This window comes from Lepidochelys kempii, chromosome 4, assembly GCF_965140285.1.
Source record: "Lepidochelys kempii isolate rLepKem1 chromosome 4, rLepKem1.hap1, whole genome shotgun sequence".
In the NCBI taxonomy this organism is placed as follows: domain Eukaryota; kingdom Metazoa; phylum Chordata; order Testudines; family Cheloniidae; genus Lepidochelys; species Lepidochelys kempii.
In genome coordinates this window covers 106,117,924-106,145,375 of record NC_136383.1, presented here as the reverse complement: position 1 = coordinate 106,145,375, position 27,452 = coordinate 106,117,924, and the positions used below count along the sequence as shown (strand labels likewise).

The window sequence follows — 27,452 nt, the reverse complement described above, 5'->3', positions numbered from 1 at the left end:
GATGTATAAGTAGGGGCATAGCGAGCAGATCGAGGGACGTGATCGTTCCCCTCTATTCGACATTGGTGAGGCCTCATCTGGAGTACTGTGTCCAGTTTTGGGCCCCACACTTCAAGAAGGATGTGGATAAATTGGAGAGAGTCCAGCGAAGGGCAACAAAAATGATTAGGGGACTGGAACACATGAGTTATGAGGAGAGGCTGAGGGAGCTGGGATTGTTTAGCCTGCAGAAGAGAAGAATGAGGGGGGATTTGATAGCTGCTTTCAACTACCTGAAAGGGGGTTCCAAAGAGGATGGCTCTAGACTGTTCTCAATGGTAGCAGATGACAGAACGAGGAGTAATGGTCTCAAGTTGCAGTGGGGGAGGTTTAGATTGGATATTAGGAAAAACTTTTTCACTAAGAGGGTGGTGAAACACTGGAATGCGTTACCTAGGGAGGTGGTAGAATCTCCTTCCTTAGAGGTTTTTAAGGTCAGGCTTGACAAAGCCCTGGCTGGGATGATTTAACTGGGAATTGGTCCTGCTTTGAGCAGGGGGTTGGACTAGATGACCTTCTGGGGTCCCTTCCAACCCTGATATTCTATGATTCTATGATTCTATGATGTATGTGGATGGACGCTTGGTGTGGCTAATAACTGAATGATCAGGGAGGTGCCAGCCTAAGAATCCAGTGTCCATCGGCCGAAGAAGGCGTCAAGTGGAAATAACCAGAGGACCCCCGGAGAGCAGACTGGAATCCCCCAACAGCCTCAAGGATGGGAAAACCAAAGAACAAGATAACATCTGGCAGCACAGAGCCATCAGGAATGTGCTATCTGCTGACTGATTCAGCAACAGCATGATGAAGCAATGCCCATAGACTGGCATAGGAAGAAATTCCTATAAAAATAGACTCTAGAAAGTGAGAACTTTGGGGTCTGATTCTGCAAACCAACTTCCAGGAGCGTCAGATGAGCATCTGACAAGGCCCTGCTCCCTCCTCATGTCCAGGCCATCTGGCCAGTGGCTTGGCATGAGCAACTCTAAGGCTGGTAACTATGATAACCACCTTGCAGAACCTGTGTGTGTGTGTGAATGAATGTGTGAATAAATATGAAATTGAATGGAATGTTATATCTACAACTAACTGCTTACTATGATTCTTTCTGTATTCACAATAAATGTGTCATTTTGCCTTTTCCCGTTTAATAAGATCCTGCTGGTTTTTATTGTATTGGAATAACACCATCACCCTTGCTGATTTTTCAGTCAACCAAAGGAAAGAGAAAAATGTAAGGTGTTCCCTGATCACTCAGAAGGCTAGAGACTATGTTCGGGATCTGAACTTAGATCCCTTGGTTGTATCACCTTTAGACTGACAGGCATGGCCACATGCATATTGTTTTTATGATCTTTCACAAAATGCTGTCTTATTTACTATTGACTATACAAGGCACTTTCTCACTAAAATAATTCCTTTACATAGGTAAAGCAGCAGGGGACATTTTTCGAGATGGTTCTGTGCTGTCAAATCCTGTTGCTGGTCTGGTGATTGGAGTTCTGGTGACAGTCATGGTGCAGAGCTCTAGCACTTCCTCATCCATTATAGTCAGCATGGTGTCTTCTACATGTAAGTCTGCTTACAATAAGCTAGTGCAGATCACCCTCAGACCCTTTACATTCACCACCTTTTACCTCCAGGTATGGAAACACTGAGAATGAGGAAAGGGATTGCAGGAAAACAACCTCACAGTTATTTCATCCTGGTATAAAACAAGAAATGAACAGCAATTAAAAATGGACACATAGCATAGAAAACCAGCCACCCCCTAACTGTGTGAAATCTGTTTGGTACACTGACACTAGATTTGTTAACTTCAGCCGCACTTGCATACTTCATCCTTCCAACAAAGTTATTGTAACTGATTTGCTTCTGTCGTTGAGTTCTGTGAGAGTTGCATGCAGGATAATGCTTAGTATAAGACAGAATTTCTACTACTTTCACATCTTGTGGCAGTGGCAGAAAACCAGTATGCTTCAGATGCAGACCATGACCTTCAAATAATCAGATTAATCATGTAGCATGTTCTCAAGGTGCTTTGTTAAAATAAACTTGTTTAGATTATAGTGCTTGATTACAGTTACTTACTTAACAGGACAAATCCCAATCCCACTGAAGCCAATGGCAAAGCTCCCATTGATTTCAGTGGGAGGATGATTAGGTCCAATGTAAAATGTGTGCCAAGGATTTGATTTTCTCCTAATACTCCTTTTTTACTTTATAGTGTTGAGTGTAAAGTCTGCTATTCCTATCATAATGGGGGCAAATATTGGTACCTCCGTCACAAACACAATTGTGGCGCTCATGCAAGCTGGAGACAGGAATGAATTTAGAAGGTATTGTGCTTTAATCTTAGCCCTTAAGAGCTATTTTCAACTCCTCTAGCAGGCTTTCTTTTGTGTTCTTATCATCACAGTAGCCACTTTACAGTTTAATTGTCCAAAGGGATGTTTTATCATTTAGAAAGGTGAAAGTCCATTTTCTAAAGCATTTAATGAATTTGTTGTGCATTTTCAGTTATATACTTGGATATAAACTAATTAAAATAAGTCAATGTTTAGTCCACAATCATGAAAAAATATGCAATCCTGTCTCACTTAAATCAAGGGGAATTTTGTGATTGACCTCAATAGGCTCTGTCCTGCTTAGTCATCATACATAATTACATGGCAATTCTGTAGCTTTCTGCTTCATAAAGCTGTCAGCTTTGGTAGTACTGTAAGTACCATGTTGCCTTTGTTCATGAGCTATGTGCCACTATAAAGTACAGTACAACCTAGACTTAATGTAGTATAATTGAAAATACATCTGCAAAGAGGCATAGTGGTTCCATTGAAAAGTTCCACAGTTCTAAGAGATTCTACTCTTGCTTAATAAAATCCTCCTTTTTAAAGATAAGGCATGTCACAGGAGCTAGTGGAATCTTTCTAACCAGTGGAATTTGAAGAGTGTCTGCTTTTCTACCCACATTTCACCATATTTCTATAAAAGGCAAAGAAAAACTTTGTCTGCACAGGAGAGGTTAATGTTACACTAAATAAAGTGTTTTCTACCTATTGTTTATGATTTTTTTCAAGTCTGTCAATTCCACAGTAAGTAAGATATGGTAAGATGAGGAAAGTGAAACGTTCTAACAATTGACTGTCTCCATTACGAGTCGATGGATTACTAACTTGACACTACAAAGGTACACTGCTAGCTTACTGATAGAGAGCAGTAAAAATGGGATGGGAGAGACTTTGGCACCTTGTCATTCAGTACAAATAATAAAGAATATGTGCACATAACCAGGTGCGTGAAATGCATTTACCCAAAACATATCTCAGTGTGTTTGTTGTCCCTCTGAATCTTACCAGTCTTTGTCAATGACATACACATGACCTACCAAATAATTTGTTAGAGCTAAATAATGTATAGAAGGGAGAAACTTTAATTACTAAAGTAAAATGAAAAAGTTGCTTTATAATATAATTATTAATAATAATATCTATCTGTTGTTAACCTGTACTGTTCGCATCGCTCTTGTGGTGGTTGAAATGCATCAATATATTCATATTTCAAAGAAAGAATAAAAAATGACAAGTGCCTGCTAGCAGTCAAAATAATACTGATTATGTGACTGCATCGTCATTTCCATTGTCCAATTCTAATGTTCCAACTTCCACTAATATTCTATCCTCAAGCAATATTGCAAACCTAAGGTATCCAACAGATTAACATTTAGAAAATGTGTTTCCTCGGCTCACAGCATTAGGTTTTTAGTTTTAGGAACTACATTTTAAAACATATATAGATAAATTGGAGAGAATTAAAAGGAGATTAATAAGTGATTAAAGACTTGGAAAAGAAGACCTATGAGGAAACAACTGTGAATGTTCAGTCTGCAGAAAAGAAAGCTGGAAGGGAGATCTACAATAATTGTTTGTAAATATACACAGGATTGCTATAAAGAGGATAGGGATAAATAATTCATGTTAGTCGGTAAGGACAGGGAAAAAAACGGTTTTAGCTACAGCAGGGAAAAGTCAGGCTAAGTATTAGGGGAGAACAGTATAACTACAGTTGAGCGATGGAACAAGCTAATGGAGATTATGCAGTGGCTTTCACTGGAAATAGTTAAGGCAAGACATGACACCCCTCTTTCAGGGAGAATTGCTTCATATGTCTGTTCTTGTTTGACGTTTTAATCCCTCAGGGCCCGTTTTGCCAATTGCATGTAAGATTCTGTGCACTGAGAGACAGGATGGCAGGTTGTGGCCCTAAAAATGAAATCATTCCTGCCTCAGTGCAGGCTCCTTTCTAACCCATATGATTACATCCTTTATCTATGTTATACATGTTATTCAAACAGCAAATCATCTTTTTGAATCTCTTTTTGCAGGGCCTTTGCTGGAGCTACAGTCCATGATTTCTTTAACTGGCTCTCAGTGTTTGTGTTGTTGCCCCTTGAAGTAGTGTCTGGTTATCTTTATCGTCTTACTAATGTTATAGTTGAATCCTTTAATCTCGAGAGTGGCGAAGATGCCCCTGAGCTGCTAAAAGTCATCACAGATCCTTTTACAAAGCTTATCATCCAGGTAAGCTCTCACTTTAATGAGGCCACTTGCTTGATTCATCTTCAGTTAATCAAACTGCTCTCAGGCTGCTGGGCTGCCTGTTAGTATTACTGTACTCATGACAGAAAAGCTCATTTTATTTCATTTTATTTTATTTTATTGTTTCACATTTCCTGAAATCTTATGTATTAGATGCATGTTTCAAATATTTCAAAAAAATTGTCAATTTAATGCTGACACTCCAGCCAGGCGCTTGTGGGAGGGTTGGTTGGGAGTTAGGCGGTTGGTGAAAAATAGAGTGAACAGGGAAATTGATACATGGAGAAGTTGATTTTATATGAAATCAACTATGCGTGTTTGTTTAAATGAGGGATAGGTGATGGCTGATTTGGTCTAGTACATGGGGAAAAGGATGTATGTTTCATTTTTTTATAGATATATAAAAACAAGAAAGGAAGATTATTTTTCCAGGAGTTAAACCCCTGTTTAAATTTCTTGTTGGGCCGGAGATCAGGCCACTTCCAAGATCATGTAAAAGCAGCAAAGAGTCCTGTGGCACCTTATAGACCAACAGACGTATTGGAGCATAAGCTTTCGTGGGTGAATATGAAAGCTTATGCTCCAATACATCTGTTAGTCTATAAGGTGCCACAGGACTCTTAGTCTCGATCTGTAAAAGCAGCAAACACGGCTACCCCTCTGATACTTTCCAAGATCATGTTTGCTTTACTCATGTTAGCAGACCTATTGATTTCAGTGGGACTACTTGGAGGAGTTAGATGAGCAGGCTTGGCTTTAATTTGCAGATGCAAACTACAGACCGGAATGACTGTGTTCTAATTGTTTCTTCTCTTTTAGCTTGATAAATCAGTAATAAATGCAATTGCTACAAATGAGGAAGGAGCAAAAAACAAATCCCTGGTAAAGACTTGGTGCAAAACTAAAACAAATGTGGTGAGTATTGTGTTAAACCGGCTTTTGTGCTCTTAAGGAAAGATATTGCCACCTAACTATCATTCCTTCATATAGAAGGAAATAGTTTGACAGTATTATAAATACATCCACAGCACAAAAAGATATTTTTCTATTACTACTAATTACAGTAGTTAGGCAGGGTATTCTAATATATACAGTTTGTGAGATTATTTTGAGATTAGTTTTATTTGTTGCATAAAATAAATGAACAAAGTGTAACACTCTTGTACCTCTACTGAAGTCAAAGGAGTTGTACCAAGTATGAATTTGGCCTACTGTGTCTGACACTGAACAATGCTGTACATCTTTTGATTTGTCATTTGTCATTTGTCTTGAATCAAAAAGAAAAATCTCCTAAATCCACAATTATTTTAAATTTCTGGTGCTGCTGCAGACTTCCTGAGTGTGGAAAATATCTGCAACTCAGCAATAATAATACCACCTTCCCCCTACCATTTTCCTGTCTTGTCCATTTATATTGTAAGCTCTTCAGGGCATGGTCTGTCTTTTACTGTGTGTTTGTAGAATGCCAAGCACCATAGGTCCCTGTGACTGGGGACTTTTGGTGCTATTACATAAAAATAATTAACAAAAAGAGGTGAAAGTCATCTGCAATGAAGCATGAATTTCAGCAGAACAGAAAAGTGCCCCTGACAGTAGTCTCTGACTGTGACTATAAATGCTGAGGTGAAGGTATAAACAGCAAAGCCAAATATTCAAGCAGGAGACCAATGCAGTATGGCAGCATTCCAGTGAGTTGATCTGACAAACCAAAACAGAACTAGTTTATTCTGATGTGCATTAGTGCAGTCTTTTGGCAGTTGCCTATTTTAGTATTCTTGGAAAACTGCTTTGTGACCAACCTGACTTGGAGCTTAAACTGAATTCATAACTCAGGCAAAACTCCCAATTAAAGGTATTTCTTTCAGTAGTTAACTTCAATATACATTTTGCTAGATTAAAGACTGCAGGATTTGGATCTTGTTCAGTGCTTCATCTAAATAAAAACTGGTTTGTTAAAGATCCCTTGGTGCTCTTAATGAGAATGTTATCATTTCTCATATGTATTACAGTTACGTTCAAAGTCTCCAAGTCAGCGGCCCCAAATGCATAAAAAGATACAATTCCTGCTCTGAAGAATTTAAAATCTAGTGCTCAAATTTTCAGATGAGCCTAATGCAGTTAGTCACTCACCTGCCATTAATATTCAATGAGCTTTGGCCACCCAACTCTCAAACACGTCTTTGAAAATCCCAGCCTAAGAAGATAAGTGATTACATGGAGTGTTTGGGAAGAGGGATATAATCAAATACATACAATTTTATGTGCATGTATACATTTGTTGTTCTAGAACTGCCACTCAAGGAAATAGTTAAATTTAAAAACAACTAAACAAATAGTCTCAGCAGAGAGGCCAAATATTGAATAGCTATGGGAACAAATTTGATAACTCCAGGTCAGGGTTGAGGTATATTAGCAGGCAGTGTGGAAAGCTTGCACTGCCCTTGCCCATATAGTACCTTTTCTGTCGACAAACACAAAATGTTACTCAGCAGGACTATCAACCTACCATCTTTCAGGAGTACAAAATGCACGAAAAATAGTTCTTAAGATAGGAGTCATGTTAGATTCTCTGTAGTCCCTCCTGCACAGCAATGACCCCGTAAAAACCCGTAGGTCATATTTCCCCTTTGATTTTTTGCACTCAAGTCCCATTTATTTAATAGAATACAGCCTGCTACTCTGAAGCCCAATATCAGTTTATGATGGGCTAGATTCTGTCACCCTTACTTCGTTTGAAAACTACCTTACTAGATTTCAGTAAGACTACTTTCAGAGTAAGCTACTGTCAGCATGAATAAGAGGAGCAGGTTCTGGTCCATTAAAAATGTGACCATGCACACCTCTTTAAACGTATATTCTAAAGGCTAGATTCTGATTACTCCTTGAGTAATCTCATTGAAACCAGTGGGATGGGTTGGGAAATAAGGTTCTACTCAATGAAAGTAAGGATATTAGAATCAGGTCCTACAACAACAGCATATTGCTTGGCTCTAATACTAACTGGTTGGCTTTGCTGCTGCTAGTGGCTATTTCAGAAGCTCTGATGAGAGTGGTAATGTTGTAATAATACAGTAAGTAACATTTGGCAATAAATGGGCAGTAATTGCTGCTGAATTTGCAGGAGAGTCATTAAACATTGTAAGATTTCATGATTTACTTACAATAACCCCTGGTTTCAGAGTCTACTATGAATCCTAGACAATCAGTTCTCTTGTGTTTATTAAATTGTATGCTTAGTCCCGTGTCTCTGATGAATAAAAATTCATGTGAAGGAAAGGAAAGGAGAAGAGATGTGTAGAACCCCTACTGTGTTGTCATTCAAAAATATTGTTAAATTGGTGCATTTAAACACACAATATTAGAAAATTGTTTTAATAAGCCCCTTACAAGCGTAGGCACAGACAACCTGTCACTGGCTGTAAGGGCAACAAAGTGAGAGATAACAGAAAAGGAAAAACTTGTCCGTGGACTAGTGACAGTCACAATGTCAATGGCTCAGAGAGTCAGAGTTCAAAGTCTAACTGTCTGGTAACCACTTTCTTGGACTGTACAGTTCAACAAACAATCCATTCCATGCGTTCTTAATCTGGCTAGGATGTCCAGACCTTGTATTATATAACCCTGTTTCTCTGTGAACTGAAGAGTCGGGTCTGTGTGTGTCTGCCACCCTGAATGAAGAATCCTGTTTGCATCCACTAGAGCTGAGTCTGATCTACTCGAGACAACTGCTTTGAAAGAGCAGAACATGACTGGCTTGGCAAATCACAGCCAGCACAGCAAGAGTCTGGACTGGTCACTTCCCTCCTCACGGGTGTGGTTATGGTTGGTGAACAGGTGAAGGGTCCAGTACAGGTCCCCCACTAATAGTAATTAGCTCTTCTATAGAACTTGTTGTCACTAGATCTCAAAGTGCTTTATAAAGGACGTCAGTAGCATTGTCTCCATTCTGCAGATGAGGAAGCTGAGTCATAGAGAGGTCACCCAACAAGAAGAGCTGGCAGTAGAACCAGGTGTCCTGGGTCCTAGTCAAATGCTCTACCCACTAGGAAGTACTGCCTCCACTAATTTCAATTAAGGACCTCAGCGGAGATAAGTTTCTTTGGTTCAAGGAAACAGTGAGGTGGGTAGGGATTGTCAAGGAATTCCACAGCCCTCCCACCCACCATATTACTTTAATTAACTTGAATAAAGTTTCAGCCTTTTTTCAAAATACAAGCAAGTCTGCCTCTTCCTTCGTGGGATGCCATTACTTACAGACTGAGCTTAGCCCTGTTCACCGCTCTTAATTTATTATAGGAATGCTTTGTTGCAGTTCTTGAAAACCCATGCACATTAGTTTTTAATGCAAAGGATTAAATTGTCTGTTTTGCATGGCAATATCTAGACTATGCAGAATGTCACCATTCCGGCCTCAGAAAACTGTACATCCCCTGACCTTTGCTGGACTGACAGAAACATGACATGGACCATCAAAAATGTGTCTGACACAGAAAATATTAAAAAATGTAAGTAGAAATACCACTTATTTGTAAGTTATGGGTTTCAGATACACTTATCTTGACACTTAGCTGGTGTCAAGTGGAGTGCCCCAGGGGTCAGTCCTGGGGCCGGTTTTGTTCAATATCTTCATAAATGATCTGGAGGATGGTGTGGATTGCACTCTCAGCAAATTTGCGGATGATACTAAACTGGGAGGAGTGGTAGATACGCTGGAGGGCAGGGATAGGATACAGAGGGACCTAGACAAATTAGAGGATTGGGCCAAAAGAAATCTGATGAGGTTCAATAAGGATAAGTGCAGGATCCTGCACTTAGGACGGAAGAACCCAATGCACAGCTACAGACTAGGGACCAAATGGCTAGGCAGCAGTTCTGCAGAAAAGGACCTAAGGGTGACAGTGGACGAGAAGCTGGATATGAGTCAGCAGTGTGCCCTTGTTGCCAAGAAGGCCAATGGCATTTTGGGATGTATAAGTAGGGGCATAGCGAGCAGATCGAGGGACGTGATCGTCCCCCTCTATTCGACATTGGTGAGGCCTCATCTGGAGTACTGTGTCCAGTTTTGGGCCCCACACTACAAGAAGGATGTGGATAAATTGGAAAGAGTCCAGCGAAGGGCAACAAAAATGATTAGGGGTCTGGAACACATGAGTTATGAGGAGAGGCTGAGGGAACTGGGATTGTTTAGTCTGCAGAAGAGAAGAATGAGGGGAGATTTGATAGCTGCTTTCAACTACCTGAAAGGTGGTTCCAGAGAGGATGGTTCTAGACTATTCTCAGTGGTAGATGAGGACAGGACAAGGAGTAATGGTCTCAAGTTGCAGTGAGGGAGGTTTAGGTTGGATATTAGGAAAAACTGTTTCACTAGGAGGGTGGTGAAACACTGGAATGCGTTACTTAGGGAGGTGGTGGAATCTCCTTCCTTAGAAGTTTTTAAGGTCAGGCTTGACAAAGCCCTGGCTGGGATGATTTAATTGGGGATTGGTCCTGCTTTTGAGCAGGGGGTTGGACTAGATGACCTCCTGAGGTCCCTTCCAACCCTGATATTCTATGATTCTATGATTATTTTGTGTGAAGTGAACAACAGATCATTATAAAGGGATAGAAGCAAAATGAAGTTTGACTGCTGCATACATTCAGACCAGCTCCTCTGGAGTTATTGACCAATTTACTTTTGGTAGCATCGCATCATTCAGACCCCACGTAGCTCTCTTGCCAGGAGCCCTAAAATCAGCACGGAAGGTCTTCCAGGTCATGTCACCCCTTACTAGTCCAGTGACAGGGTCCTATGGTTATTTTATAAGACTGATTTCTTGGATATTTTGATTGATCATCTTCATTGGCATATGAGTACCAGTTGGCAGAGAAGGGGTGACACACTCATCCTGCCATGGAGAACACACTAAGATTTGCTCCTGCCTTTGCATACCGCTCCCTTGCGCGAAGTTGCCTGGAGATACTCTACCCATGCATGGGCATGTTTCTGTCTGTGTCTGCCCCTTTGTGTGGGGATGCTGTGTATCTTATAGCCCTGTCCATAGAAGATCCGCACCCCCCCACCCCTAAAACACCTATACTGGGCAGCCAGTGAGGTAAGGATTTTTTGCTACCATGCATCCGATGAAGTGAACTGTAGCTCACGAAAGCTTATGCTCAAATAAATTGGTTAGTCTCTAAGGTGCCACAAGTCCTCCTTTTCTTTTTGCGAATACAGACTAACATGGCTGTTACTCTGAAACCTTTGCTACCTTTGACATTGATGCCATCATGCCTATTTATGGAAGAACAGCTGTATGGCCTAGTGACTGAAATAAAATTCTGGCTAGTCTGACTTTGACTTTCTTTTTCCTTTTTAGGCCAGCATCTCTTTGCAGGAACAAATCTTGCTGATCTTGCTGTCGGTCTCATCCTGCTTGCAGGGTCTTTGATAATTTTGTGCATCTGTTTGGTGCTGATAGTTAAGTTACTGAATTCTGTGCTTAAAGGACAAGTGGCCTCAGTTATCAAGAAGACGCTCAATACCGGTAACTATGTGTTGTTTCTGTGTAACTATGAATAACTGTGGCAATAAGCATCTGTACTGACGCTTTGCACTGGCCAATCCAAAGTGATGGCATGAGTAAAGCAATATGAAGCTGAAATTCTAGAATAATATTTCATCTTGTCAGTGTGTTTCTTTTGTTTCTTTTTATAAATTGGTGAGTGAATGTTTCACTTGTGAAGTGTGGCTGATTAAGCTGTAGAAACCAAAGTCCAGACTCTGTTTTTGATGTACTGTATAATCATTAGCTGTTAGAATCCTAGGGGTTAGTAGATATATATCCTCAGTAAATACCACTGAAGTGCTGACTGCTTGCTCTGGCATGGGGCCTGCACCTCATGTTACTGCTAGAGCTAGTTGAAAAAAGGGACAATTTTTTGGTGCTTTCCCTTCCCTCCCCAGTTCCTACCATTCTTTCCCTTGCCCTGCTACACCCCTCTAGCCTTTTCTTAAGTGAGGTATGACAGCCAAAAGAACCACTCTCTCTCCTGACTGAGCAGCCAGTTTCAATCCCTATGACCACCTGTCTCATTAAAAAGCCAGCTGCATTTCTAGCACGGAGTCACCTTGCGCTAGGACATTCGCCCAGGTGCAGCTTTTGCCACCATCCCCTTTTGCTTTCTAGACTGAGGAGCGGGGTGGGCCCCACTAGCAGTGGGACACAGCCCTGGAAGAGGTCTGAGTGAGGAAGAAGAGATGGTGCTCTGCATGGGGAGAAGGTTAAACAAACAGGACTTGCTGCTGGCCCTTCCTTCCTCTGGGGCACAAGGCACCAGTAGCTCAGGAAAAAAATTAGTCAGTTCCCATGTTTACATCTAATTTGGAACTGGTCAGTTTCCTGGGTTTCTTATTTCACCTCTTCACAACTGATGAAGTCCTGATTTCTTAGTCGACTGGCAAAGCTGCAGGCTTCGGGGAAACATGGTGCATCATCTCTCTAATTAGGATCTTTAGGCCTATATTTTCGAAAGTTATTAGTGATTTTTGGGTTTCCAACTTGAGACACATTAAAGAGACCTGATTTTTCACAGAATGGGTTCTCAGTGCTTTTTGAAAAGCTGCCAAAATTGAGGCAACTGAAATTTGGAAACCGTAGGCCTTGTTGTTTCAGTTTATAACTTGAAAGGCACCTATATGTTGTGTTGATCTCCATTGAAATGCTTCTATTATTCTATGCACTGTGGTAGCACCTAGGAGCCCTAGTCAAAGACCACGGCTTTGCTGTCCTAGGTGCTGTACTAACAGAACAAAAAATGGTCCTTGCCCCAAATAGCTCTAACATCTAATAAATAATAAATAATAATAATAATATTTTCACATCTGTATTACATATAGCATCAAATATTTTGTGACTCTAAAAGTCGTGCCCTCCCTTTTTTATTTTTCAGATTTCCCATATCCTTTTTCTTGGGTAACCGGATACCTGGCAATGCTTGTTGGAGCTGGTATGACGTTCATTGTTCAAAGCAGTTCTGTTTTCACATCTGCTATTACGCCACTTGTTGGTAAGTTCTTTGGTCTTTTATTTCGAAAGCCTCATATTTTATGTTTTTCAGTCCAAAATATTCAGTCCTATTTTCTTCTTCTAGGTATTGGTGTTGTAAGCATCGAGCGAGCGTACCCCCTTACGTTGGGGTCTAACATTGGTACGACCACGACGGCTATACTTGCTGCTTTAGCAAGTCCAGGCAGTACATTAAGATATTCATTACAGGTCAGTATAAATCATGCTTATTATTACTTACAGATTGAAGTCAGTGAGAATTTTGCCAGAATAAGGAGGATTAAGGCATAAGGAGGATTTAGCTCTAATGATGCTGGTGTACAAATATCCCATACTAGTAGCAGACTATTGCCTTTCAAACCTGAGCTCTTCAGGTTATTAAGGGTCACTCATCAGTCTCTCATACTGAGGCCAGAGCAAAAAGGTACATTAAATGTTCACAGAATTCTGTTATATAATGGCTTTCCTGAGATTGTCTTGATTCTGTTTATAGATTTTCAGAAATGAAAGTCTGAAGTTAGGTTCCCGAAGTCAGAATGTAGACATCTACACTGATGGCCTATTTTCAAAAATGCAGAACACCACATAGCTCCCATTGACTTCATTGTTGGCTCAGCCCTTGTGAAAAGCACACCGCTGATTTTAGGAGCCTAGGTTTGGAAACCTATATTTTAAAATGGTAAATGATTTTCCAGGTATATGGTGATGTCTGAATTTACCTTTCTACGTCAAGGGGGAAAATGGTAATGAGGTCTTCTCTATAACCAGTATCAATGCATTTCAATAACTCTAATTAATAAACTGACTGGGTTATTGACATACATATAAAACAGGGAAATAACCACAGTAGTCATTTTATTACCTCCACACAAGATTAAGCAGCGGCAATCTCAAGTTGGGCTAAGTCCAGTTAAGTTGATCTCATGTTAATTAATCATTTTATGACAGCCTTTAAAAAACAAAACCATGTGTATGAATTAGGGCTGTCAAGAGATTAAAAAATTAATCGCAATTAATGGTGCAATTAAAAAAATTAATTGTGATTAATCTCACGATTAATCGCACTGGTAAGCAATAATAGAATACCATTTATTTAAATATTTTTGGAAGTTTCTTACATTTTCAAATGTATTGATTTCAACTACCACACAGAATACAAAGTGTACAGTGCTCACTTTATATGCATTATTAATTACAAGTATTTGCACTGTAAAAAAACCAAAAGAAATAGTATTTTTCAGTTCACCTAATACAAGTACTGTAGCACAATCTCTTTATCTTGAAAGTTGAATTTACAAATGTAGAATTATGTATAAAAAACCTGCATTCAAAAATAAAACAATGTCAAATTTTAGAGCCTGCAAATCCACTCAGTCCTACTTCTTGTTCAGCCAATCGCTCAGACAAGTTTATATACATTTTCAGAAGATAATGCTGCCCGCTTCTTGTTTATAATGTCCCCTGAAAGTGAGAATAAGCATTCTCATGGCACTGTGGTAGCCAGCTTCGCAAGATATTTATGTGCCAGATGTGCTAAAGATTCATATGTCCCTTCATGCTTCAACCACCATTCCAGGGGACATGTATCCATGCTGATGACGGTTTCTGCTTGATAACAATCCAAAGCAGTGTGGAGCGACGCATGTTCATTTTCATTAGCTAAATCAGATGCCACCAGCAGAAGGTTGATTTTCTTTTTGGTGGTTCGGGTTCTGTAGTTTCTGCATCAGAGTGTGCTCTTTTAAGACTTCTGAAAGCATGCTCCACACTTCGTCCCGCTCAGATTTTGGAAGGCACTTCAGATTCTTAAACCTTGGCTCGAGTGCTGTAGCTATCTTTGCGTTTTGTCAAATCTGCTGTGAAAGTGTTCTTAAAATGAACAACATGTGTTGGGTGATCATTGGAGACTGCTATAACATGAAATATGTGGCAGAATGCAGGTAAAATAGAACAGGGGACATACAATTCTCCCCCACGGAGTTCAGCAACAAATTTAATTAACGCATTTTTTTTTAATGACCGTCATCAGCATGGAAGCATGTCCTCTGGAAAGGTGGCTGAAACATGAAAGGACATATGAATGTTTAGCATATCTGGCATGTAAATATCTTTTGACACCGGCTACAACAGTGCCATGAAAATGCCTGTTCTCACTTTCAGGTGACATAGTAAACAAGAAGTGGACAGCATTATCTTTTGCAAATATAAACAAACAAGAAGTAGGACTGAATGGACTTGTAGGCTCTGAAGTTTTACATTTTTTTTGTTTTTGAGTGAAGTTATGTAACAAAAAAAATCTACATTTGTAAGTTGCACTTTCACGACAAAGAGATTGCACTACAGTGCTTGTATGAGGTGAATTGAAAAATGCTATTTCTTTTGTTTATCATTTTTACAGTGCAAATACTTGTAATAAACAATATACACTTTGATTTCAATTACAACAGAGAATACTATATGAAAATGTAGAAAAACATCCAAAATATTTAATACATTTCAATTGGTATTCTGTTGTTTAACAGTACAATTAAAACTGATTAATCACAATTAATTTTTTTAGTTAATTGCATGAGTTAACTGTGATTAATCTACAGCCCTAGTTTAAGTGTTAGTTTTAATCAAATAACAATTACTGAAGGGAAATAAGATAAGGGCAGGGATCTACAGATTTGGTCAGCAGACACTGGGCTTATTTTGCCCAAGCCCCTTCTTGAGGCTTTAGAAAGCAGGTCGTAGGGTTTAAGGCCAGAAGGGACCACCAGATCATCTAGGCTATGTCACTCTTAAATTGCTACAGCAGCCGTAGCACTGCAGCATACACACTTGCTGTGGCAATGGGAGGGTTTCTCCCATTGCTGTAGTTAATCTACCTCCCTGAGGGGTATTAATTTGGTTAACAGAAGAATTATTCTGTCAACCTAACACTGTTCACAGGGGGCGGGTAGGCTGACTTACGTGTGGCTTTTTCACACTCCTGAGTGACACAAATGGGTTGACTTAACTTTTTAGTGTAGACCTGGCCCTCGTCGTGTGACTTCCTGTATATCACAGGCCACCAACATCACCCAACACCCCCACGCTAAACCCAACAATCAAAATTAGATGAAAGTTCTGTAGCCCACAAGAAACTAAATTAGTATCTGGCACAGGCAGAGAAGTGGGGAGACTGAGGTGTACCAATGCCGGAAGCCCTTGCCATGGTAGGGATTGATTGAGTGAAACATATTGAGATGATCCCAGCAAGTTAACTGCACTCCATCCTGCAAAGGAAACCCACCCAAAGTCACACTCTAACCTTGGAGAAAATTCCTTCCCAACCCCACGTATGGCAATCAGCTAGAGGCTGAGCACGTGAGCAAGCACCCGAGTGAGAGAATGCTCAGTGCCACCTTAAAGCACCGTCTGTCCAGTGTCCCATCTCTGATGCTTCAGAGGAAGGAGAAACAAAACCCTGAATACGTCGGGGTCACCCCTTCAGGTGACCGACGGAAGACATAAACTGGAAGGGACCCCCAGGGCTGTTGAGTTTGGCCCCCCGCCATCATGAGCAACCCCATCATACAATCCTACTCATAAATGTATCCATCTCTCAAAACTAATTAACTTATTTGCTCCATAACTCCTATTGCGAGGCTGTTTCAGAATTTCACCTCTTTGATAGTTAGAAACCTTCTTTAAATTTCTGGCCTTAATTTGTTCATGGCCAGCTTATACCCGTATGTTCTTGTGCCAGCACTGTCCTTTAAACTTAATAGCTCTTCACCCTCCCTGGTGTTTATGTCCTCTCAGACTTCATTTTGCTAGGCCACGCAAGACAAGCTCTTCCATTCTCCTCTGATAAAATAGACCCTCCATATTCCAGTCATCCTAGTAGCTCTTCTCTGCACCTGTTCCAGTTTGAATTAATTTTTCTTGAACATGGGTGACCAGAGTTTTACACAGTATTCCAGATGAGTTTTTACCAGTACTTTGTACAATGACATTAATACTTCTCTATCTCTACTGGAAAAGTCTTGCCTAATACATCCTAGGATTGCATCTGCCTTTTTCGCAGCCACATACATGGTGGTGGCTCATAGTTATCCTGTGATCAACCAATACACTTAGTCTCTGTTGCTTCTAACTGATAAGCTCTGAATTTATAACAGAAATTCTTATTATTGGACCCTACTTTGCACTTTGTACTATTGAATTCCATCCCACTTCTATCACTCCAGTCTTCAAGGTTTTCCTGCATAATATTCAGATCCTCCTCTGTATTGCCAATACCTCCCACCTTTGTATCAACAGCAAATTTTATTAGCATACTCCTACTTTTTGTGCCAAAGTCATTAATAAAAATATTAAATAATATTGGCCTGAACACCAATCCTTGAGGAACTCCACTAGTAACCTCTCTGCAGTCTGATATTTCACCTTTCAGCACAACCTATTGCCTTCTCCCCTTTAGCCAGTTCCTTGTACTAATCTTCATCTTCTCTAATTTAACTAAAAGAAAAGGAGTATTTGTGGCACCTTAGAGACTAACCAATTTATTTGAGCATGAGCTTTCGTGAGCTACAGCTCACTTCATCGGATGCATCCGATGAAGTGAGCTGTAGCTCACGAAAGCTCATGCTCAAATAAATTGGTTAGTCTCTAAGGTGCCACAAGTACTCCTTTTCTTTTTGCAAAGACAGACTAACACGGCTGTTACTCTGAAACCTCTAATTTAACTAATAATTTTCCATGTGGTACCATGTCAGATGCTTTACTGATGTCCAAGTGTATTAGATCTGTTGCATTTCCCTTACCTAAAAAATCAGTTCTCTTCTCAAAGAAATAAATCAGGTTAGTCTGGCACACTTTATTTTTGGTAAACCCATGTTGCATTACATCCCCTTTTCCATTTACCTCCATGAATTTAATTATTCTTTCCTTCACAGTTTGTTCTAAAACCTTGCATACCATATAGGTCAGACTAATAGCTCTGTAATTTCCTGGATCACTTATTTTCCCTTTCTTAAATATCGGAACAATGCTAGCTATTCTCCAGTCATACGGTACTACTGCCAAATAGATAGATTTATTTAAAATCTTTGCTACTGGACTAGCAATTTCATGTGCCAGTTTTTTCAGTATTCTGGGATAGAAATTATCTTGTCTCCCTAATTTTAGATCATTAAACTCTTAAAGTTTTTCTTTCACCTGCAATGTGACAGTCTCCATTCCATATGCTCATTTCCATCAGCCGTACTGCCTTCATGTCCCTGTTCTGTATTATCATCCTTATTGAAAACTGAGGCAACATATTCATTTAGTTTTTGGGCCATGCCTAGATTTTTAATCTCCCCACCCCCTCCACACCGCATAGTGGCCCAGCCTCATCCTTCCTTTTATTTTCATAACTAAAAAACCCTTTTACTATTTATTTTAATTTTCTTGATGAGCTAATTCAACTTGATTTTTAGCAACTGACACTTTACCCTACATTTTTCTAACCTCAAAAATATAGTTTTCTTTGCTGATAAATCCTTTTTTCCATTCCCTGTAGGCTCTCTGCTTACTCCTTATAAGCTTTTTGAGGTGGTTTTTTATCCAGTTGTGCCTGGAGCCTTTCCCTTGCTTTTTCCCCCTTGCTTGGGATGCAAATTGCAGATAGTTTTTGTCTACTTGATTTAAAGAATACAAAAACTTCCTCCACATTTAAGTCCTTGAGCTCTTCAGTCCAGTTGACTTCTCTAACTAATTCCCTTAATTTCCCAAAGTCTGTCCTTTGACAAATGTCTATGTTGGAAATGTTTATTGGAGACGTCAGAAATCAGCAGATGCACAATTATGTGCTTTGGTCACATTAGGCGTGCAGATGGAAATAACCTTGAAAAAGTTGTTGCGGAAGAAATAGTGGAGGGTCATCATAGTAGGGAACTACCAGTGAGGAGATGAATACATGGTATGTGACAGATCACTGGAAGGTCAGTTTCTGAATGTGCAAAGACAGCAGTGGATGATGAAGGCTTCTAAAAGTTCTGCTATGATGTCACCGATATTCAGACATGAATAAATGGATTTTCTTACTTTACTGTCTTTTTGAAATCATAAACCATAGCTGATTACCTGGTTTTGATTGTCCTTTCTTTTAGTTTAAACCGAATCAACTCATGATCACTCCATCCAAGGTTATTTTCTATGACCAACACTATGACCAAGATGTCCTCACTGCTTACCAAAACCAAGTCTAAAATTGCATCACCTCATGTTATTTCAGTAACTATTTATTGAAGAAAACTGTCGTCTATCACATCCAGCAATAAGTGGATCCTACCAATATTAATAGCATTTATTCTCCAATCTATACCTGGGAACTGAAAGTCTCCCTTTATGACACAATTCTTAGTAATATTTATCTCTTACATTATTCAATATATTGCTGTCCATAACCAAGTCTGAAACAAGGGGTCTATTGCAGACCCATAAAACTATCCCAATAGAACCTCTTTTATAATCCTTCCCCCAAGTGATTTTGACCCAGTTTGTTTTATCCATATTGTCACTTATTCCTTTACAGTTTTCTGCATCATTTATGTACATTACCCCCCTCTCCATTTACCTTTATTTCTCTCTCTCCTAAACAGCACATACCTTTCAATATCTGTATTCCAGGGATGAGTGCTATTCCACCATGTTTTTGTAATCCCTATAATATTCAGTTTGACCTCTTGCACCACTCGTGCCAGTTCCTCCCATTTTATTACCCAGACTCATTGCATTTGTGTAGATGCATCTCAGTTGTTTTCTTCAGACCTTACCCAGTTTTCTGGCTGGATTAGGTATAGTCCTTTAACTAACTGTATCCCCTACCTGACTACTACTCCAATCAACATTTGTACTTTCTTTCTCCTCGCTGTCCCTACTCTTACTTTCTAGTGTTCCTTTAACCCTGACTATATCTTCATTTAGCTGATTTTCCTCGTCCTGTGTATTGAAACCAGGCGTGGAGATTGAATGAGTATCTTCCAACCTTCTCTCCTAGTTGAAAACCCTTCTTATCAGTCATGCCAGTTTTGATCTCAGAATGTTAATATCCCAGGACTCAAGGGGATTTCATCAGTCAAGAAGAGTCTTCTTTCTGTGAATGCCTCTTACTGGTCAGTTATCCCCAAATTTCCTCATAATACCAATCCTTGAGCCATCTGCTGATCTTCATTATTTTTCATGCCTTCACTCGCCTTCTCTAGGGACTGGAAGTATTCCACTGAAGATCACCTGAGTTTCCACTTCATTAAGTGTCTTACTGAGCTGAGCATAATTGTCCTTGATCCATTCCATATAAAATTTATGTCTGGGGATGGATATCTATAGAGACGCAGACTGCTGTGTGGAAGGGACTCCTGTTTGGAAGTGTGTGAGCCGCTAGCACACACTAGCATGATCAGGAACAGCTGCTGGGGAGCCTGGTGCCCACCCCAATGGGCAGGGTTGGGGGTGGTACAGCCATGCTGGAGGAGTTGCCGGGGCTGGGCACTGGCTCCTGTGAGCGGCAGCCTGACATGCTACTGCTTTTGCCGCTGCAGTTCCTGGTAGAGCTCTGCAGCTCTGCGGATATCCGCTTTATATCCGTGGATATCCACATCTGGGGATATAAATTTTGTATCTGCACAGGGCTCTACCAATGTTAGCTAGTGACTGACTTTTAAACCTTGCCCACTAGATCATCACCATCCCTTTGTTAAGGGATATGAATGAGCACTGGCTCACGCCACAAGCCTGGAACAAAACATTCAAAAATCAAGACTACATCTCCAGACCACAAAATTGCCTCCTCTCAGGCCACACTCCCACAAAACCTGCTGCTAACTGTTCACTCAAGAATTTCTTTAACCTTTGTATTTTAGGAAGTTTTTCCTAATGTCCAACCTAAACTGCCCTTGCTGCAATTTAAGCCCATTGCTTCTTGTCTTACCCTCAGAGGTTAAGAGGAACAATTTTTCTCCCTCCTCCTTACAGCAACCTTTTAGGTACTTGAAAACTGTTATCATGTCCCCTCTCAGTCTTCTCTTCTCCAGACTAAACAAACCCAATTTTTTCAATCTTCCCTCGTAGGTCATGTTTTCTAGACCTTGAATCATTTTTGTCGCTCTTCTTGGGACTTTCTCCAATTTGTCCACATCTTTGCTGAAATGTGGTGCCCAGAACTGGACACAATACTCCAGCTGAGGCCTAATCAGCGCGGAGTAGAGCGGAATAATTACTTCTTGGGTCTTGCTTACAGTACTCCTGCTAATACATCCCAGAAGGATGTTTGCTTTTTTTGCAACAGCGTTACACTGTTGACTCATATTTAACTTGTGATCCACGATGACCCCCAGATCCCTTTCTGCAGTACTCCTTCCGAGACAGTCATTTCCCATTTTGTATGTGTGCAACTGATTGTTCCTTCCTAAGTGGAGGACTCTGCATTTGTCCTAATTGACTTATTAGACTGCCGGAGTCTAAAGGCAGCACCTTATTTCCTTATAAGCCACACATTTTTCACATGAAAAAATTAGGCTTGTGTGCCCTTCTCATTGATTTGTACTTGTATCTTTTTTAGTTGAAAAAGAAATTGCTTGTTGTTTGAATTGGCTGGCTTTGTCCCCAGCATGCAGCACTGGGGTGAAGGGCTGCATGGTAGAACTACTCAGCAGAGCTGCGTGGAGGATGAGAGTTCTGTTTTGTGAAGGATTTCGAGATATTGAGTTTTGGCTTTGTTCCAAATCGGAGCAAACACCCAAAATTTCCAAATTCTCCACAATGGGAAATGAAAAATAATATATTGGGTCATTTGAAATGTTTCTTTTTGATTTTAACTTTTTGCATTTTTTATTAAAGTAAAAAAAAATTAGATCTGAAAAGTGGTTTGAAAGCAAAAAATCAAAATGTTTTGTTCCAAAAATGTCAAAATGGGACATTTGTTGAAACCTTTCTCCCCCTCCCCGCAATGATATTCTGGCAAAATGGACCCAGTTTCATTAAGCATTTTGATGCTGATGGAACCACATATTCCAACAGAATCTGGTTCTCTCAGAGCTTCTCTGACCAGCTCTATGTCTCATTGTGCATGTGGATGTGCCGTCCATTGTACACTTGTAATGACCTGACCCCATACTCTTGTTGTAGGTGCCCTGATTTCACTGGGAATTTTGCTAGTGTGAGAGTAAGGAATTAGACCCTTAGGCCAAGTCAGATGTAACTTAGCTGTCTTATGTTGATGACTCATCAAAAACACACAGAAGTCTGGGTATTTTCCAAACATTATCTTGATTTTTAATCATTATTATTAATTATGTAGTACCCACAGTGTGCATAGTGCTTCCCAGAGCATAGACAAGACCTTATAACCTAAATCTAATCATAACTCTAAGTGTGATAATAGAGTAAGAGGGGAGCAAGGGAAGACAGAACACAGACTCTGAGGAAGATCATAGGTTTGTTGATATTTGGGACACAGTATTTAAAGGCACTCTAACTAACTGTTCAAAATATGCTTGCTTTCAGATTGCTTTGTGTCACTTTTTTTTCAATATTTCCGGGATTATTCTGTGGTACCCAATACCTTTTACCCGGGTACCAATCCGCCTCGCAAAGAGCTTGGGGAACATAACAGCCAAGTACAGATGGTTTGCTGTTTTTTATCTAATCCTCTGCTTCTTCCTGATCCCGTTGGCTGTGTTTGGTTTGTCGGTAGCTGGCTGGCAGGTCCTTCTGGGTGTTTGTGGTCCCATCCTACTCGCTTTGATTGTGGTGATTGTGATTAATGTTCTGCAGTCCAAACGGCCAAATATACTGCCTACAAAGCTCCAAAACTGGGATTTCCTTCCCAGGTGGTTACACTCCTTGAAGCCATGGGATAATGTGATAACTTCTGCACTGTCCTTCTGTGGGAGATACTGCTTCTGCAACAAGTGCTGCAAATGCTGCAAAGACAAGACGGAAGATGAGCTGGCCAGAGACAAGCAGGGAAAGGCTATGGCAGTTTATGATAACGCAGTTGAATTGGCTGATGAAGAAAATTGTGTTACAAAGACAGAACCAGCAGCTGGTGATGAGAAAACCTACTCAGACAACACAGCCTTCTAGGAGGGGATCAATCTGTAATAGAAAAGATACAGTATAAGACAGTCAATCTCTTGAAAATCAGCTTGGGCAGTATATTGAGGAATGAATGAAAACTCTGTTAGGTTCTTGTATCCAGTGGTATACTACTCATCAAGGAATGCAGTAGAACAAATTCTACAGGGTTCCCAGAAAGTCTAAGATCAGGTAAAAAGCTAAGGCTGGATTTTTATCTGGAGGATCTACTATATGATACATTAATTCAAGGTCAGCAGTACCAAACAAATAAACATTGCTATGCAGTCCCATTAGCAGAATGGCTCCAATGAGTTGAGAGATATGAACTTAAAAAAAACACTCTGGAATGTGCAGAACATTTTCTCCAAATTACAGGGATATTAAACCACACTCACCCAATGATCCCACAAAGTTTCTGGAAGAGGCAAAAAATCAGAAGAATGAAAATGTTTTCATATATTCATTTCCTGTAATGTTAGAGAGCTGAGATGCTGTATTTTGTGACTTCCAGCTAAAGGCTAACATGTAACAATTTTAAATTGCTGGTGCACTTGCCTTTTGAAAGTATAAATCGGTTAAGGATTGGGTGCCTACTGAAGGGCTTGCTGGAACCTCTTTACTAAACCATAAAACAGCCTTTTAAAATAGCGGTAAAGATTGGATTTAGAGCAATAAAAGTCCAAGGAAATTTGGACTTCAGCATTATGCCTACTGTGGGGTTTATGCTAAGATCACACGTTCTTAAAGAAATCTTTTAACATCTACTGTAGAGAAAATGTGTGTTAACTGTAACCATTTACAGCATGACCTGTGTCAACTTAGTTGGAATCAACATAGTGCCTGATGTGAATTTGTACTATCGGTATTATGCATGTGCATATTAGGAATCCAAATCTCTAATAAAAATCCATAGGTAAAGTAATCATACAGCACATGCTGGGAAGTCCCTTGTCCTCACTCTCTGTGGGTATTAATGTTTTAGTAAATGCCTGTGAAGACTAGTCCACATCATGGACTGACAAACTGCAACATTTCAGAATGAGCCATTCTGAGTACTGCAAAGCCTTCAAAAATCAGTACGCTTTTGTTGGCTTTATGTAATTTAAAAATGACCAAATCATGGGAGATGCAGTGGGTGAGGGTTGGAATGTGTGAAGGTTGACAGTTATGAGGGATGGAAAAATTACAACCCTGGCTCTATGCTAATTTTTAGTTTTTATAGCTGAGTTATAAATGAGACTTATAATGGAAATGCTGACAAGACCCTTTCATTGTAGCATAGCTACTCAGTGCTGCTAAAATAGATTTACTTCTGAAACAAGTTTCCTATTTTCTTAATGTTATGTAATTTAATAGGTGGAACTCAGTTATTATGTAAATATGTACATTTTGAGGGTGAAAATAAGTTCTTCACATTTTTAAATTAACATGTTTACAAGTTGTGTAAAGTCTGCTTTTTCATACTATATTAAATTTTATTCAGGCTGAGCTTTTGATTTTTTCTGTAACTGTGAGCCAATGACAAGATGAAAAGGAGTACTTGTGGCACCTTAGAGACTAACCAATTTATTTGAGCATGAGCTTTCGTGAGCTACAGCTCACTTCATCGGATGCTAAGCATAGTTGCGATTTGTATCTATTAGCCCAGATAGGATTTTCAAAAGGACTCAATGTAGGCCTAACTCTGCTTCTCTGGATCTCAATAGAGAGCTCAGAGTTAGGACCAGCCACCCCTATTCCTTTTTCTGTTTTCTTGATGTTAATGTTTGTTGAACTTTGTTGTCTTTGAACCACTCTTCTCAGATGAACAAGATCTCTATTCTGCCGCTGATATTTCTGATGTGCTCTCACATGTCTTTATCGGCTTATGTGCATTTCCTACTCTCAGCTTTTTGACTCATTAGAATAATATCTAGATGTTCTTGTGAAATTCTGTCAGATTTTTGATTGACTAACTTTAAAATAGAAGAAGTTTCTTGCTTTTCCTTAGTCAGTTAACAGAGTGGCTCTTTGTTTTAAATAAAAGCTTAAACAAGCCCTCTATCAAAACACCAGGGGTAGGTTAGGGAAAGCAGTTGCTACAAAGGAACTGGACGAATTATGTTTAGGCATATGAGCGCTCTAGGCTCCTTTGTTGTAACTATTCTCCTGTCCTACATTCAGTTCTTGTTTATCCTTCTTCACTCTTCATATACGTTGTGTCACATGCCTTTATTTTTAAGCAGAACTCATGGATTTCAGTGGAGACATTTACTTAAAAACTGATAGCACATGTCCCAGCATATTCATTCCCAGACTCTAATAATTGCTATTTACACTTAATTTATAATTGTTCTAGTGTACAGCATTTTCATAAGTTATATCGTAAATGTCTTTATGTGATTGAGTTGTTTACATGCCATATTTGAAAACTATGCAATGTTTATCTATAATGTAAAAAGGACACACTGTATATTTTATAACATAGCTTTTAAAAATTGTATTTGTATCTATGTATACTACATATTGTGGAGCCATGTTAGTGGCTCCATTGTTTAAGTTACATTGTGATTTGCTGCTAATGCAGGAGGTGAGTTCTTAAAATAAAGATTACAGTGTAGCTAAATATCTTCATATTATGTCTATAATACAGAAGGATGTTGAAATCTATTTTTCTAACCAGTTATGAATTTTCTGTGAAGAGTAACTGTTGAGCCACAAGGTTTCTAAAAATCATTTTTTTAAATTAGAGGAAATTATACAACCTTTTGGGATTCTGTACTATTGGCTTTGTAACCTGGGCATGAGTGTTCATCTTGCTCTAGTAGAGTGCAGTGCATTGAATAAAAAAATAAAGAGATGTTTAAAATATATACATTTACTTATATGCAGTGGTTGCCAATGGAAAAATAGTTCTGAGTCAAAGAGCTCTACTTTGAAACAGCAACGTGTAAAGGATATGGGGTTGTGCATCAGCATAGGTACAACAAAGGAAATCTTAGCAGGAATGTGCACCAACACAGATTTTGATAGAAGGGAACATGCTGCGTATGAGGCATGCTGCAAGGGACCATGAGAGGTCATCTAGTCCAGCCCTCAGTGCTGAGGCAGGGCCAAGTTAAATCTAGAATATCCCTGACAGGTGTTTGTGCAACCTGTTCTTAAAAACATCTAATGTGGGGATTCCACAACCTCCCTTGGAAGCCTGTTCCAGAGCTTAACTACCCTTACAGTTTGAAAGTTTTCCCTAATAGCTAACCTAGAGCTCTCTTGCTACAGATTGAGCCTAGTACTTCTTGTTCTACCTTCAGTGGACCTGGAGAACAATTGATCACCATCCCCTTTATAACAGGCCTCAATGTATTTGAATACTGTTAACCAGTACCCCTCTCAGTCTTCTATTCTCAAGACTAAATAGGCCCAGTTCTTTTTAACCTTCCCCCACAGGTCAGGTTTTCTAAACCTTTTATCATTTTTGTTGCTCTCCTCTGGACTCTCTCCAATTTGTCCACTTCTTTCTTAAAGTGTGGTGCCCAGAATTGGACACACTACTCCAACTGAGGCCTCTCCAGTGCCAAGTAGAGTGGGACAATTATCTCCTCTGTCTTACATAAGACACTCCTGTTAATACATCCCAGAACTATATTAGCCTTTTTTTTTTTTTTTTAATGCAACTGCAACACTGTTGACTCTCATTCAATTTATGATCCTACTATGGTAAGCCCCGGATCCTTTTTCATCAGTACTATCACTAGCCAGTTATTCCCTGGTTTGTAGTTGTGCATTTGATTTTTCTTTCCTAAGTAAAGTACTTTGCAGTTGGCTTATGTGGGCATGGGGATTTTCTGGCAAGTTTCTATGGGCTAGCCATAGTGAAAAGTAGATATGGACGAGTAAAGGGAAGATTGTCATAACACTCTTGATGCTTGATGGAGCGTTGGGCCTCTGCTGTCCTTTCCCCTGCACTGTGTGAAGGGGGATACATGCAGAACAGAATGTATTCAAGAAACACTGGCTTCTCTTTTTCCCCAGCTAAGGACCTAAGTGATTGGGCTTTTTAATTGGGCATTTAAAGAGCATATCTGTTTTGCTCTTTCAGATTGAACATGGTGTAAGGAATTTAAAATGTGAAAAGAACCCAGACCTATTTAAGAATTAAAAATTGGTAAATTACAAAATTACAGCGTTCTATCAAATTAAACTACCAGCACAGAAACATTCCTTCTTTGAAAATGGATAAATGTGCAACTGTCATAAATATAAAGGGAAGGGCAAACCCCTTTGAAATCCCTCCTGGCCAGGGGAAATCTCCTCTCACCTGTAAAGGGTTAAGAAGCTAAAGGTAACCTCGCTGGCACCTGACCAAAATGACCAATGAGGAGACAAGATACTTTCAAAAGCTGGGAGGAGGGAGAGAAACAAAGGGTCTGTGTCTGTCTATATTCTGTCTTTGCCGGGGATAGACCAGGAATGGAGTCTTAGAACTTTTAGTAAGTAATCTAGCTAGGTACGTGTTAGATTATGATTTCTTTAAATGGCTGAGAAAAGAACTGTGCTGAATAGAATAACTATTTCTGTCTGTGTATCTTTTTTGTAACTTAAGGTTTTGCCTAGAGGGGTTCTCTATGGTTTGAATCTAATTACCCTGTAAGGTCTCTACCATCCTGATTTTACAGGGGGGATTTCTTTATTTCTATTT

General features: G+C 39.7%; 1 protein-coding gene across 5 annotated transcripts in view; it reads left to right on the top strand.

Annotated features, from left to right (window-relative positions):
• SLC34A2 (solute carrier family 34 member 2) overlaps positions 1-25,626 on the top strand; it is a 60,392-nt gene extending 34,766 nt beyond the window's left edge. For all 5 annotated transcript variants that reach the window (XM_073342355.2, XM_073342358.1, XM_073342359.2 and 2 more), the window contains exons 5-13: positions 1,468-1,611; positions 2,267-2,378; positions 4,424-4,619; positions 5,457-5,552; positions 9,022-9,142; positions 10,994-11,161; positions 12,567-12,683; positions 12,768-12,892; positions 22,199-25,626. In XM_073342355.2, the coding sequence (XP_073198456.1) occupies positions 1,468-1,611; positions 2,267-2,378; positions 4,424-4,619; positions 5,457-5,552; positions 9,022-9,142; positions 10,994-11,161; positions 12,567-12,683; positions 12,768-12,892; positions 22,199-22,780 (1,661 nt within the window). In that variant the 3' untranslated portion in view covers positions 22,781-25,626. The remainder of the gene's footprint in view (positions 1-1,467; positions 1,612-2,266; positions 2,379-4,423; positions 4,620-5,456; positions 5,553-9,021; positions 9,143-10,993; positions 11,162-12,566; positions 12,684-12,767; positions 12,893-22,198) is intronic.
• The last annotated feature ends 1,826 nt before the right edge of the window (positions 25,627-27,452 follow it).